The sequence below is a fragment of the Channa argus genome, chromosome 21 (genome assembly GCF_033026475.1).
Source record: "Channa argus isolate prfri chromosome 21, Channa argus male v1.0, whole genome shotgun sequence".
Classification (NCBI taxonomy): Eukaryota; Metazoa; Chordata; class Actinopteri; order Anabantiformes; family Channidae; genus Channa; species Channa argus.
Window position 1 is genome coordinate 8,809,058 of NC_090217.1, and position 13,905 is coordinate 8,822,962.

A 13,905-nucleotide genomic window follows, 5' to 3' on the forward strand; every position below is an offset into this window, starting at 1 on the left:
GTGCATATTAGCTCAACAGTTCCTATGCCTTCCTGTTTTTATAGGTTCACTGCTAAGAGAACCCAAATAATTACAAGTAGCAGGAGTAAAATAAATAATGCTTACATGGTCATGGTGGTGGGGTGTGTGCGGGGGTACAGCTGCTGTCAGAGTCCTCCAGAACTTGCTCAGTTTTGAGATGCTCTGTTGTAAATTAGACTGAATGATTGCACATACATAGGCCTTTAGTCACCTCTTGTTTTAGCATCTTCATAGCAGTTACTGAGTAGCAAACCTATAATGCATACACATGATTTTCAGATATTTGTTTTGAACACTTAGTTTTTTCAGTAAATAGCCTTAAGTCAACATAAATGCCTCCTCTCCATCAGAATGTGAAAAGGAGATTATTTTTTTTGAGTCTTGCTTTTTGTTGTGTCTCCTCTAATTGTCATGTCTGGCCTTGGCTCTCAATTACACAATCATTGCCAAACAAAATGCCTCCTGACAAGTCTATAATAGCATTGCCTAATAGTTTTGTCCCTGAGATTAGCTTTGCAGCATCAAAATACAGGCCATTGATCTTTGAATTTAACTGGTGGATTGTGTCTTGCCTTATATTTTTGACAGCCGGGAATAAGGCACATTTATCCATCTGCAAACCCATTTCTAGTGTGTAGCTATGTTGATGCCACTTTACCTGATAGAGCTCAAACACATCTAGTGAAACTAATCAATACTTCCCTCTCCTCTCCTCTTATCTCCTATCCTCCTCCTCCTCATCCTCCCATATTTATGAATGCAAATGTACTTTATGACTCAATTTTTGGCTACGGTTTTGCAGCTATCACGTCGAAACAGATACCTCCTAATTATTTTCTGAAGTTGAGCTCATACTGTTTTGAGTCTCAGGTGAAGATAATGCACAAACTGTTGTTTTGCCCACAGGTACAGCATTATAAGGAGTGTGTGTGTTTTGATACTTAAGTATATCTGGCAGCTAGCCCAGAGCAGGCAGCTTCACTCTCAGGTCACAGAACAGAAACCTCCCTCAACCTGTTCCATCTTCTCTGGAATATTTGTTGCCCAGTTTGTGTATGTTACACATTTCCACAGCTATCTTATCAACTTTTTCTCCAAATTCTTTCAGTCCAAGCCAGCATGACTAATAAATTAAGTGAATAAACTATTTTTTTTTTTTAATCATAATTAGAGGTTATTTTGCTGCCATGTGGCAATTTGCACATCTTCTCAAACACAACTTTCTGTTCTTTTTTCCAGCAGTAGCACCTCATTTATATAAGAGCAGCCTAGGGAAACGCCATGTACTAATGGCACACTAGCGGGTGTGTGTTTAATGCATAAATCCTCAGAACCAAAGCATGCTTTAATTAATGGTGCTTGATGATCAGCAGGCAAAGGCAAACAGCAACTAAACAAGTTTGCCCCCCCGTCAGGGAGGATAATTGCATTTCACCAGCAGATTCATGTGGCAGACACATTGTCATTGTGGGATGTTTTTCCTCTTCCTTTAGGGTGTCAGTGTTTTATGTTCACAAAACTTCCATTTATTTCTCTAGGGAGACTTCTTGAAGCATATCTTCTCTAGAGTTGTCTTGTTTTTTGATTTTGGATGTCCACTTTATGTGTGTGTGTTTGTGAGAGGTTGGAACTGCTCATATTTATCAGGACAGGTGAATATGAAGGTGGCATTACAACCTCTCCCTCTGTCTCTCAGTATCAACTCCTTTTCGTCTTTCCACTGTCTTTCCATTTGTTTTCCTAATAGTACTTGCCAACAAAATAAAAGTTGCCTGGGAATTTTAGAGGAACACTTTATATGGATGTTCCACCGGTTCAAAAATGAGATGTGGGAACTTCATTGCTGTTATCAATATGCTATTCTCCTTATTTATTGATTGATTTATTGTTAATATTATTATTATTTTTTAAGAGGGACATTATGGGTTAACTGCCCTGTAATTACTTCCTTATTTGCAGCACCTTCCACTAGCTTCTTTCTCTAAACCCTTTTCTGTCTTAAAGTGTCTTAAAGAGTCTCTCTTAAGCTTAATGTTTATGCTTTTGCAAGGAGTCGGTGCCTTACGTATTGCATAGGTACTACATACCTGCATTCCTTGGGTAATCTAATTGCACGTTGAGGCAATGCAGACTGCAAAACTAGGGGGGTTGGTGACTCAGTGGTAGAGTGTTGGTGTCAAACAACCACAACAGCGCTGATTACACCTGGAACACAGTTCAGCAACAGTGAAATAAGACATGAGTCGACTTTGCAGTTTTACTTGATCAAGGGGAGCCCGGCAGGGTCTTAGTGACTTAACACTTCACTCGAACTCAGCCAGCTCCGCCGGGCTCTTCCTTGTTCAACTTATTTATTGAAAGCAGCGACAGAGCAGACACGGGTGTGCCTTCATATGATTGGACACTATATACATATACGTTACTTCTCGTTTTAGATTTGCTAAGCAGATAGAGCTCTGAACAGAAAAACAACTCCTTTATAATGTTAAGTCAGTTAAGGATGTATACAAAAAAAGTACGTGTTGAAACCTTCTGTCCTAGCCGCATCCTGTGACATAAACACACTTTTCACCAAGTTAGTCATATGAGTATAGGGTAATGTGAACAATAATAAACCCCAATAAAGCCCCGCCCAGCCAACCTTTGTGCTGATCCTGAGCCCCGATGAAAATGGGAGGGAACTCATGCCAAATTAATGTGCGGAACATGTTCCGCTGTGGCAACCTCTGAAGGGACAAGCCAAGATCCCTTGATTAGTGTTGAAGAAAAGTGTACATTAGTATAGATCCCCTATTGTCAACTAGTGGTTTGGCAGTTGTATTGCAGAGCAACACAGACACACCAGTGCAAAGGTCTCTACTTAGATTCAATGCAGACACACATTTCACACATTTGAGTACACATGCTATAGAGCATGTGCCAAATTGGTGTCCAGATTATATGTGGTTTAGTTTTTATTCCATCATTTATTATGTGTTGCCACTAAATTTGTTTTGAGGGTTTTTAATATTTTGACCACGACTTGGCTCTTGCCATGCTTGTCCTGCAATTCCCTCTCTCATTTGGTGTGTGTGTGTGTGTGTGTGTGTGTGTGTGTGTGTAATGAGTGTTCTTTAACTTACACTCATCCATGCACAAACACACACATCTGAGAGCCCATGTTACCTTTTCTATCTCTGTATCAGTTTTTATCCCCTCTCATCATCCACTCTGGTCCTCTTATCATGTGCTGAGAGGCTGTCTACTCTTTTCATTCTTTCTCTGCCTGCCAAGAGATAGAGGGGAGATTGATAAGATTGCAGTGAGGTTGCATTTGACACCACCAAAACTTGTGATTCCTTGGCTATGAGATGAGATCTGTCTCAGGATAATGTCAGCGAGCTCCACCTTTTACAGACGTAAACATTCATAGTGATTGTAGAAAAAACTTTTTTAAATGTGCTGCTTATACTTTTTTTTTTTTTTAATACATATTCTAAGGTCACACTCCATGGTAATCGCTATGTATGATAATCCTGTTTTTGTTACAATTTATACTTTGATCAATGCCACAAACCCTTTAATACTTTTACTGTCTTCATTTGAACTTGACTAAAGTTGACAAACCTTTTATAAAGGACAAATTATGTAAGAAAAATTAGTATACATTTCTTGGCATTTTCACATGCTCTTTTGTGTATATTTTAATTTAAAATAGTGTTGCACTTTTCTTCTTGTGTCTGTACAAAAATTAATACCCAGAACTACCCATGTGATCACTTCTCCTCCTAATAGCCACCTTGTCACTGGAGAGGACTAATGAGCAGGTGACAAACGCAGGGAAGCACCATGTATGTTTACGGGAAATGCAGCAATTTCCTTTACCAATCTGTGCTGGTTTGTCCAACACTGTGTATCACTATAGCTAGATAGGTTCTACCCAGTACATGCAAAATATCTATGCTTTTATATTGATTGTAGGTTTGTGTGTGTCTGTGTGCACCGGTCTGTTATGGCTCATGTGTAATGTGTATTGGTGAGACTTTACAAATGACCCAAAACTTTATAGGAAAATGTATTTCTGCAACCACTTGTGTTTCCTGCCTGATTGTTCCTCTGCCCATAAGGGTCTTACTGTGTGTGGGTGTGTGGGTACAGTATGTTAAAAAGAGGAAAGAAGGTGCTTTTCTCTCTGCTAGCAGTGTCAGCAGGTGAGCTGCCCTATTGGGAGAAAAGAGAGAAATTGCCAAAGGATGCAGCTCCAAGGGGAGAACCAATTAGGTCTATAGCAGCTAGTGCATAAAGGCAAGGAGGATTGGAGAGGGGATGGGGTCAATGCAGTAGGATGGTGCAGAACATGGTGATCACCTTGGGTACATTTCATCACTCTTCTTCGGTCCCCTTGCTCAATCCATGGACTGATCCTACTGGCTGATGCTTTCTGCACACTGCTTATTTGAATCTCTGCTGTGCTTTAGCCTCATTCTTTTTTTGTCTAGCCCATTTCTTATCCAATTATAGATTGTGCTAGGGTCTCAAGTGTGTGGCCTTTTCACCTGCTTTTTCTTTCGTCTTTTGTCAGGATGCTGCGCTCTAATCTGTGCCACATAGTGCCACATTACAAATGGTTCAAATATTGTCTTCATCTGCATGTGTTTTACAACATTTAAAAAAAACATGTGACAGTTGCCTAGGATGTACAGTAATTTTGTTGTATTGTTTTGTTTTCATGGTGCTGGTTTTCACAAGGGATTGTCTCTCCCCCTTTAGGCCTATAATGCCCTCCATCTTGAGAGAGGCTTGATCCTGACTGGCTGACGGTACTGGACTGTGCCTCCTTCCCACTCCTCACTACTCCCAGCATCAGCACAGCTATGACGTCCTTTATCAGGACACGGGCCTGCTTTTTTGTTTGCTGCTTTTTGTCTAGTCTGGTGCTTCCTGTGACATCACAAACAGTGGTACAAGCATCGCAGATTCACAGTGCCGGCTCCCAGGTAATCACAGCATCCCTTCAGGAGGAGGGGTATGCATCATTTCGTGCTGAGAACCCTGAGTGGACATTCAACCATCTGGCGGTGGACTACCGTAATGGAAATGTTTATTTGGGAGCTGTTAATCGCATATACAAACTGTCTCCAGGGCTGGAGGTCCAGGTTTCGCATGAGACTGGCCCAGATGAAGACAACCGCAAGTGCTACCCACCACGTATCGTACAGCCCTGCAGTGAGCCACTAACGTTAACCAACAATGTGAACAAAATGCTTCTAATGGACTATCGTGAGAACAGGCTGCTGGCATGTGGCAGCCTGTACCAGGGCATCTGCAAACTCCTCCGTTTAGATGACCTTTTTAAACTAGGAGAGCCCTTCCACAAGAAGGAACACTATCTTTCTGGTGCCAATGAGAGTGGTTCTGTGTTCGGTGTTATTGTTTCATATGGCAATGCCTCTCCGGACATGCTGTTTGTGGCCACAGCAGTGGATGGCAAACCAGAGTACTTCCCTACTATCTCTAGCCGCAAGTTGGCCAGAAACTCAGAGGAGGATGGCATGTTTGCCTATGTCTTCCACGATGAGTTTGTGGCCTCAATGATTAAAATCCCTTCAGACACATTCACTGTCATTCCAGACTTTGACATATATTACATATATGGCTTTGCTAGTGGGAACTTTGTCTACTTTCTAACGTTGCAGCCTGAAATGGGGGGCGGTCCAACTACTGGATCCTCCTCTGCTGGTCGGGAACAGGTCTACACTTCCAAGATAGTCCGCCTTTGTAAGGCAGACACTGCCTTCAACTCCTACGTAGAGGTGCCTATTGGATGCATTAGTGGCAACGTGGAGTACCGATTACTCGAAGCAGCTTACTTGTCCAAAGCAGGTGCTATCCTGGCACGCTCACTAGATGTGGCACCGGATGATGATGTGCTGTTTGCTGTCTTCTCAAAAGGCCAGAAGAGACGTCCACGACAGGCCTCCCAGGACTCTGCACTGTGTGTTTTCTCACTGAGGAAGATCAATGAGAAAATCAAGGAGAGGCTGCAGTCTTGCTACAAGGGTGAGGGCACGCTGGACTTGGCTTGGCTCAAAGTTAAAGATATTCCTTGCAGCAGTGCGGTGAGTTGTACAGTAATTCATCTACCCATTTGGTGACAGAGAACATTAATTTCATGCACTGAGGGAAAAAAAAAACAATTTACAGATTATCCAAAACAACAAACACTCTAGATATTAGTATTGCAGTGTGAAATAACAGGAATACATTTATAGATCTTATGTATTCCAAACATACTGTACTGTGTATAAACAGGTAAACACATTGTGTGCTATGACAGCTAGAACAGTAGGTGTCTGTGTTTAGAGTACAATTTATGAAATCTCCTCGTTTATGAAAACTAAAAATTTGTATTTTACTTTGTAATATTTTATTTATTTATTTTCAGTACATTTTTTTAAAGGTAAAATAAAGCTAAATTGTTTTAAACTGAAGCAACCGATACTGGGCATAGGGCATTTAGCAAAATGCTGATTTGCAGCCCCTGTGTCTGGCTAGGCTTTCAGATAAAGCAAATGAAAATTTAAAAACTAGAATCAACACGCATACACACATTTCTGTGTGTGCGTACATTGCACATAACCATGTCAGCACCCTCAGCCCTGAGGTGACAACACAACTGTATTAATGAAAAAAAAATCAACAATCATTTGTTATTGTTTTAATAGTGTCAAATGATACTACAGGTGAGAAAGGAAAAACAGTCATGCGAGCCCCCTCCCCATATCACTATAATGAGCTCTTGTTATAGTAACACTGCAGGAGGCTTTCATGAACGCTCTTCCAGGTTGAGTTCATGCTCCGTCCCATTATGCTGATATGTTAACATCCATTGCATCCTTTAGTCTGCTCACCATTTAAACAATGCAGTGGAATGTTTAACCAAATTACCGTCATTCCGTTCTCCATAATGGCATTACAAATTCAGTGATTCATTTCATTTGATTTCTCATTTTATGCACAAAAACAAGGTTAAATTGGGTGTTACATATTTACACCACCTTCACAATCGGCCAAAGCAGTTTTATGTTTTTTTAAAATATTTTTGCTTTGATCATATTATATAATAATCGAAACTAGCAAGTATAAAAAATACAAGAAGATATATAATAATTTTACCAACTAAATGGTGTATTTTTCACTAAAGCCATTAATGAGGTACAAATGAGAGTTTATACAGTTACAAATACTAGCAACAAGATTGTGATCACTTTGTCATGGTCAGAAATACAAATATGATCCTGTTTCTGCCTAGTCCATATTGTTTTGACCTTAGCCATGTTGAGACATTTTTAATTTGACCATTATGTGTTTCGTTAAGGAATCACGTTTATCTGTTAATCCGGTTTCGGTGCGGCACACTCGCTGGGGAGCCTTTGTTTGCTTCTTGAGGGCCTGATAAATCATGCCTGGGTTTGAGCTGTCAGCAGGGAGAGGAAGTGTGAGGGAGCACACAAGGGTTAGCGTGGAGGAATGGTGCCATTTCAGCATGCGCCACAGTATCGCCACTGCATAAATTAGACCCTGCTGAACAAGTGACGGTGGGCTCTGCAGGAGATAGATGAGTTCTGACACAAATACACACACACACACACACGCACGCAACCACACTAAGTTTGGTTAGTTAAGAGATGTTGCTGATTGCTTATAAGGCTGGAGAAATAAAATACAACAATGACAGTAAAGAAATGATTACATAAAAGTCTTAAATGATTTATTTAAATCAGATAATTCCAACCTGTTTTAGAGTTCAGTTGTTCCGACAGCCATAAACAGTTGCACTTATGCAGGTGCACAGCCCACACACAAAAAAGAAGTTGAAGTACAGTTGCCTGAATATTGGCAAATTAATGGATGTAAACATAGGTAGTATACATGTTCAGACAGAGTTGTGGGGAAATATCTTTTTTTCATGTTTGTATCTGTGAAAGATGGATGTCTTTCTTTGCTACTTTAAATGATGCATGACTGCGAGTGCACTTTCTTTTAAATCATCAGACATGTAGTTAAACTTATCATTCATATCTATTCTGTTTCCCCTGGAGTGTATAGTAGAGAGCCATCACAGACATAGTATACACACACACACATATTCATACACACCATCTTGAACTCCCAAAGAAGTTTGCTTGGAATTAAAGTGGAAGGCAAACTGCCTTTGGGATCACCATTCCAAACAAGCCAGTGCTATTAAAAAAAAATCCCCCATTTTACATAAAATGTAGTAAAAATTTACATAACAAGCAATGGAGTTTTTTTAAATCGTATACTGCATGTCACTCTGTTGGCTCTTGGTGCTAGAGGCAACTTAGATGAAAGGAAGCATTCTCTGAAGGGTAAAGCCCTTTATCTTGCCCTCTTCCTTGCTCAGTGGCTTCGTCTCCACCACTGTCTTATATATTTCATGCATTTTCTTTCAAACTGTCATAATATCCTCCAATTAGCGATGAACAGGCTCATTAGAGTGGGTTGGGTGTATGGACCAACTTGAAGACTCATTCATTTTATTATGGATAAAAGAAATTCAAACCCCATGTGGATAGTCCAAACCACATATTGTACACACCCTTTGATTTGTAGAACTTATGATGGCCATGACTACAGTACACTTTAACAATGCTATTTATTGTGAAATGTCAGTGTCTCAGAATCCATTAAATTTAGCATGAACATATGCTTTTAATTCTTTTCCAAAGTGAGCATGCTTCAATAAAGTCTAATAATTTTTAGGTTTTAATGCTAAATGAGACGGCGCGTTTGTCTTGACTAACGACCAGCCTGACTGATTTCTTAGAGGAACTTAGAAAAACAGTGAATTAATACATTCTAATGTATGTGATGAACACTAAATCCAAATAGGGTTCATTAGAGAATTATAAACTATTAGATTTGGAGATGCGGGGGTCTTCAAATAAATATGAATAACAGTATAATCATCTTAGCAGCATGTGGAAGGTCAAATGTACATTTACAGGACATATATAGGATAGGACATATACAAGATTGCACACTTAACTCATGTCAGAACTTTGCTCCTTTACAATTTTCAATCAGTATTAGAGTGGGAGAGGTGGGGAAAGAAAGGGACAAGTTGAGAAGAAAAAAGAAATGTACAGTGGCATAAAGGGTGAGAAGGCAGTAGAGAGGATAGATGGGAAGAGAGTGAGTAGGGGGGTGCTCTCTTTCCCCACTAAATGGCCACGCTTGGCCGGGCCACATAATGCGTGCTCAACAGTATAAGTCTGCAAAGAGCCTGCATCCATAGATCATTGTGAAGTGGCATGTGACCTACAAAAAAAAAATAAAAAAACGCTGCCTGTTCCCTCCATGTCCACTGTGTCAGCAGAAAGAAAAAACAGAACAACAAAACAGCAGGATCGCAAAAGTGCTCTCTTCGCCCTCATCCTTGATTCATTGTTAACTGCCTATGCTGCTCTTTCTCACTCCTCAGTCTCCCTTCATCTCTTCATGTTGTATAAAAATTGCTGCCACCATCCTATTTACTTACTGTTAGCCCCCCCCCTCCTTGCTGCCATCCTTCTCTCCCCTTTACCTCTCCTTACAATGTTTTCCATAAGCACAAACTTAAGTACTGCACCCCCCCGTTGACAAGAAATTTAAAAGGCTGCCTGTAGTCTCTGTCAGGCCATGGCCATCCCCTCATCCCTTCTGCTAATGATCCCTAATTACATGTCATTAACTAACATGCCATGAGCTATTCTTCCACATTTGTCATGTGCTATCGACTTCTCATTTTGAATTAAGTCCAATTAATTAGATTATTCTTCTCGGCCGCCGCTGTTTGAGTCTTTTTCTTGATCTCTCTCACAGTCCCAGAACACACATGCTCATTCCTCCCTCATTTCATCCTTAACTTGAAAGAAAGTCTTCCAATAAGACATCCTCTGTCTTTCCCCATGCTCGTGTTTTGGTGTTATTCCCTCTTTTTATTCCTCTGTTTAATTCTGTGCTTGACCAACCTTCGAACAGTGTTGTCTCCTGTGCAAGCCCCTCCATCCCTCCTCCTCCTGATTGCGGAGCTTAATCAGTCTCTGGCTGTTGCTGCTGATGAGTCAGTCTAGGCCACATCCTTAGGAACGGAAGGGCTAGTGGATTCATTTAGAACATCCAGACTGCCCCCCTCCCCACTTCACTCCACTCCATCCACATATCCGCTATCCTGTTTGCTAGCTGGCTTTCTAATTAAATCTCCATACATGATACCACTTGCTAAAGGTCAGAATCCATCACAATATCATTATTCTGTGATTAAACAAGTGTCTACTGTTTCCGCCACCATACTTTTCTGGATAGCTGCTGCCTGAAAACACTGACTGAAATTGGTGCCTTCATTTCTGCGCTCTGTTTTCCAACTATCTAACTCAGTTCCCAGCATGCAGATTGTGTAATATTTAAAAAGTAATTTGGTAAATTCACTGACTTGCCAGTGTAATTTATTGGCTACACATAGCTACTCGAAATCTACATCCAGCAATAACAATACATTTCAGGTTTATCCTAGTCATAGTTTTTGTTTTTTTGAACGCTGCATTGAACTATTGACTCTTAAATTCTGAGCATTGTGTAATTTGATCATTGTTTCTGCTGCTAAGATAATGTAAAATTATATTGCACTTTATAAACTGATGCTGTCAGTAACTTGCTGCTAAAATTGAGTAGATCACAGCTCGCAAAATATATATGGAATTAAAATGTTAGTATCTCTGCACTGAAGTATGGTGCGTGAGTAAACACTTTGAGTAAACACTTTGTGGGTCTTGCTTTACAATTAGACATAAAGCATGTTTTTATTTGCTAGCAGAAATGTTTTTCTGAATTTTGCATTTTATCCACTTATTTTAAAGATGTTTTAGGTAGATGGAAGATGGAAATGCATGGTAATCATTCCAGAAAGCAATGATTAAAGATTTCCTTCCAGTATGGAGAAACATCTCTCTCTTTTTATGATAAGTTTACTTTTTCAGTTCCTGAATTTGTTAATTTACTATTCACCCCTGCAATATTTTTACTCCCACCTTGCCTTTTACATTGTCTTCCTGTCTCTGCTTACCTTCTCCCAGCTTCCCTCCCCTGATGTTTCAGTTTCATTCCAAAATCGTCATGCTGTGTTGTTATTTCCTGAATTGATTGTTTTCCCCAACCAATATTTATTATGTTGTAGCTGCTCAACTAACGGTTGGCAGGTGTGAGCATTCACAAACTCACATTTACAAAATATAACTGGGGTATCAAAAGCTTCCTCACATCAAAACCTGCCAACAGAGTACACAAATAAATGAAGTTTTTTTTCAGGCACATCCTGAGTGTGCGTATAGTTTTTTTTTTTTTTTTTTTTTTTTATACACATTGCAATATAAACACTATTTCTGCATTTTACAGCACTGTTTGAATTCAAATATGCACTAACACCATTATTCACCACTCTACATTCTGTGACTGCACCGGGAATGATGGGACATCATCTCTGAGATGACATCACTGCCAGGCATTGAAGCAGCCCTGTGTGTGTGCCCATATATACTCCGTCTTTCTTCAGTCATAATCATTGTGACTGGTTTTCGAAACAGTCCCCAGGGCGCAGTACAAAGGGGAAGTTAAATCTACTTGCTGACAGTTCTTGTACTCTGGGTCGACATTTGTGCATTCAGACTGAATTTTGTGCACAATTGAGTCAGAGTGCTACAAAAAGTGCTTTCTTTTGGAATGCCCTGTGGTTGCCTTAACAGCGGCAAGGAGTGCTGATCCTCGGCCTTCAGAAACTGACAATGACTTCTGCTTTTACCATGACACAGACCGGCACATTTGGTCTTAAGAAGAAGAATTACCCTCTCGATTTACTAGTTAACAGGGATAAAATTACTTGATAACATTCCATGAACTCACTCATTTGACTGTTTCTGTGAGTCATTAGTAAATGATAGTTAAAAATGGGTTTTTCTTGTCAACCACTAATCTTAAAATTTCCTCTAGCTGTCCAGCATTGTCTTGCTGTGTCTGCCTAAAACAGGAACCTAAAACTGTAAGATGGCACACACGGATATGTGGTGGGAAAGTTTCCAAAGTAGGCAGTTTATAAACATAAGAATAATAATAATCAGTTTGGCATAGCAGTTTTACTGTAGTGGATATGTAACTTTAATAATGATGTTTCCTTTATGGTGTGCTAAATGGTAAGATAAATTAAAAAATTGCACTACGACTGTTGCGCAGGAGGTGAGGCATCCATCAACCATTTAGTGAAAGTCTTCACTAAAAATGTTTCAAGTACAGTAGCATCTGTAAAGACAAACATGGACTGCATAAAGTAAGTTGTGGTATATAGCTGAAGTAATTAATACTCTTTGGGCAGATGCTTCACTATAGACTGGCACACATTTTCGCTAGCCATACAGCCAATGTTTTACCATAGTGAAATTGAATGTTGACATTACATCTTTCAATGAACACTGCACACCCACTTAGTCACGACATAATTTTCTAAAGCTGCCAATCATCCTGGCAGGTTGGTCATTTATCACAGTAGGGTTAGAGGAAAATAGTGTATGTCTAAGTTGCTAATTATACAAAGAGTAACCAGTAGGAGAGTTTTCCTTTTTACAGCTTTACTTTTTTTGTAAGAGGAATTTGATGAATAATTGTAGAGTAAAACATGCAAATTATTAACAACAAATGTTGCATGAATTTCATGTGGCGGGGAAGATTATCGCTCATCCAGGTGTGGTCTGGAGATCGACGTGACTCATCTGCACTTTCCAAGTCAACTGTCATATCAGCTGGAGTCAGAAGTACAGGTGTCATATCAACTGGATTTCTTCTTCAGAAATCTTCTAAAGAAAAAAGAGATCTAGTCGACATAAACTAACTTCCAGTTGATTGCCTTTTGTAATAAAATATGAAGTGCAGAACCACCAAAGTCCTTATAGTTACCACATGAAACATATTAATTACAATGAATTTTCTGCATGTGCCAGAAATGTACTATACGCGAAGTGTAATGTCTCTGTGCTTTAATGTGGGTCATTAAGTTTGTAAACTTGAAGCTAATAGAACAACACTGCAAGCCAAGATTAGACCATACATCGGACAGCGTTAGAGAGCGGATATCTTTCAGTCTCCACTAATCACATTTAGCAACTTTCTCCCTTTCGCGTGCGCCCACTGTCCCCTCTCTTTCACTACACTCTGTATCTGCTGATCCCGCTGCACAGTCCAGAAGAGAGCTCTCTTTGTGCTGGTTCTGGCAGGCAGACAGAAGCAGAGAGATGGATATGGCTGAGACTGACCTGATTCTGCCTCAGTGCTTGGCCTTTGTCCAAATATAGAGACTCTGCTCTGATGTCAGTCTGTCTTTGGGATATAGCACTATGTCTTTTTCCTCTATCAGTACGATGTGGGACACTGGCTGAAATACCTAACAGACCTGAGCAAGACTGAATAAAAATAGAATACTTTCAATACACGTGAGTGATTATTGAGCTTTTCCTATTTGGCACACGTATTCAGATACACAACAATTAATATGTGTACCATTTAATAATTTATATCTGCCATGATTCAGTGTGGAGAAGTTTGACTGTTCAGTTTTGCTTATGTTATGTTCATAAAAATAATAGTATAATAACAATCTCTCTAATCATAAAGCCAAATACCAAAAGACATAGTATGTAAGCGATTGAGGAGAAACTGTAATTTCCCAAAATTATTAACACCACTGCTCTGTTTTTACACAATTTAAAATTGTTGACCTCAGCTAGACACCATCTTTTCGTATGTCACCGACTGAACAATGTGCTCACTGAGACAGCGCAGGAAACTATTAATATTCCC

At 39.8% G+C, this 13,905-nt stretch overlaps 1 protein-coding gene across 2 annotated transcripts in view; it reads left to right on the forward strand.

Moving 5' to 3' along the window:
- The window catches only part of plxna4 (plexin A4), a 212,002-nt gene that overhangs the window by 17,797 nt on the left and 180,300 nt on the right, over positions 1–13,905 (forward strand). For both annotated transcript variants that reach the window (XM_067490113.1, XM_067490114.1), the window contains exon 2: positions 4,771–6,119. In XM_067490113.1, coding sequence (XP_067346214.1) covers positions 4,875–6,119 — 1,245 coding nt within the window. In that variant the 5' untranslated portion in view covers positions 4,771–4,874. The remainder of the gene's footprint in view (positions 1–4,770; positions 6,120–13,905) is intronic.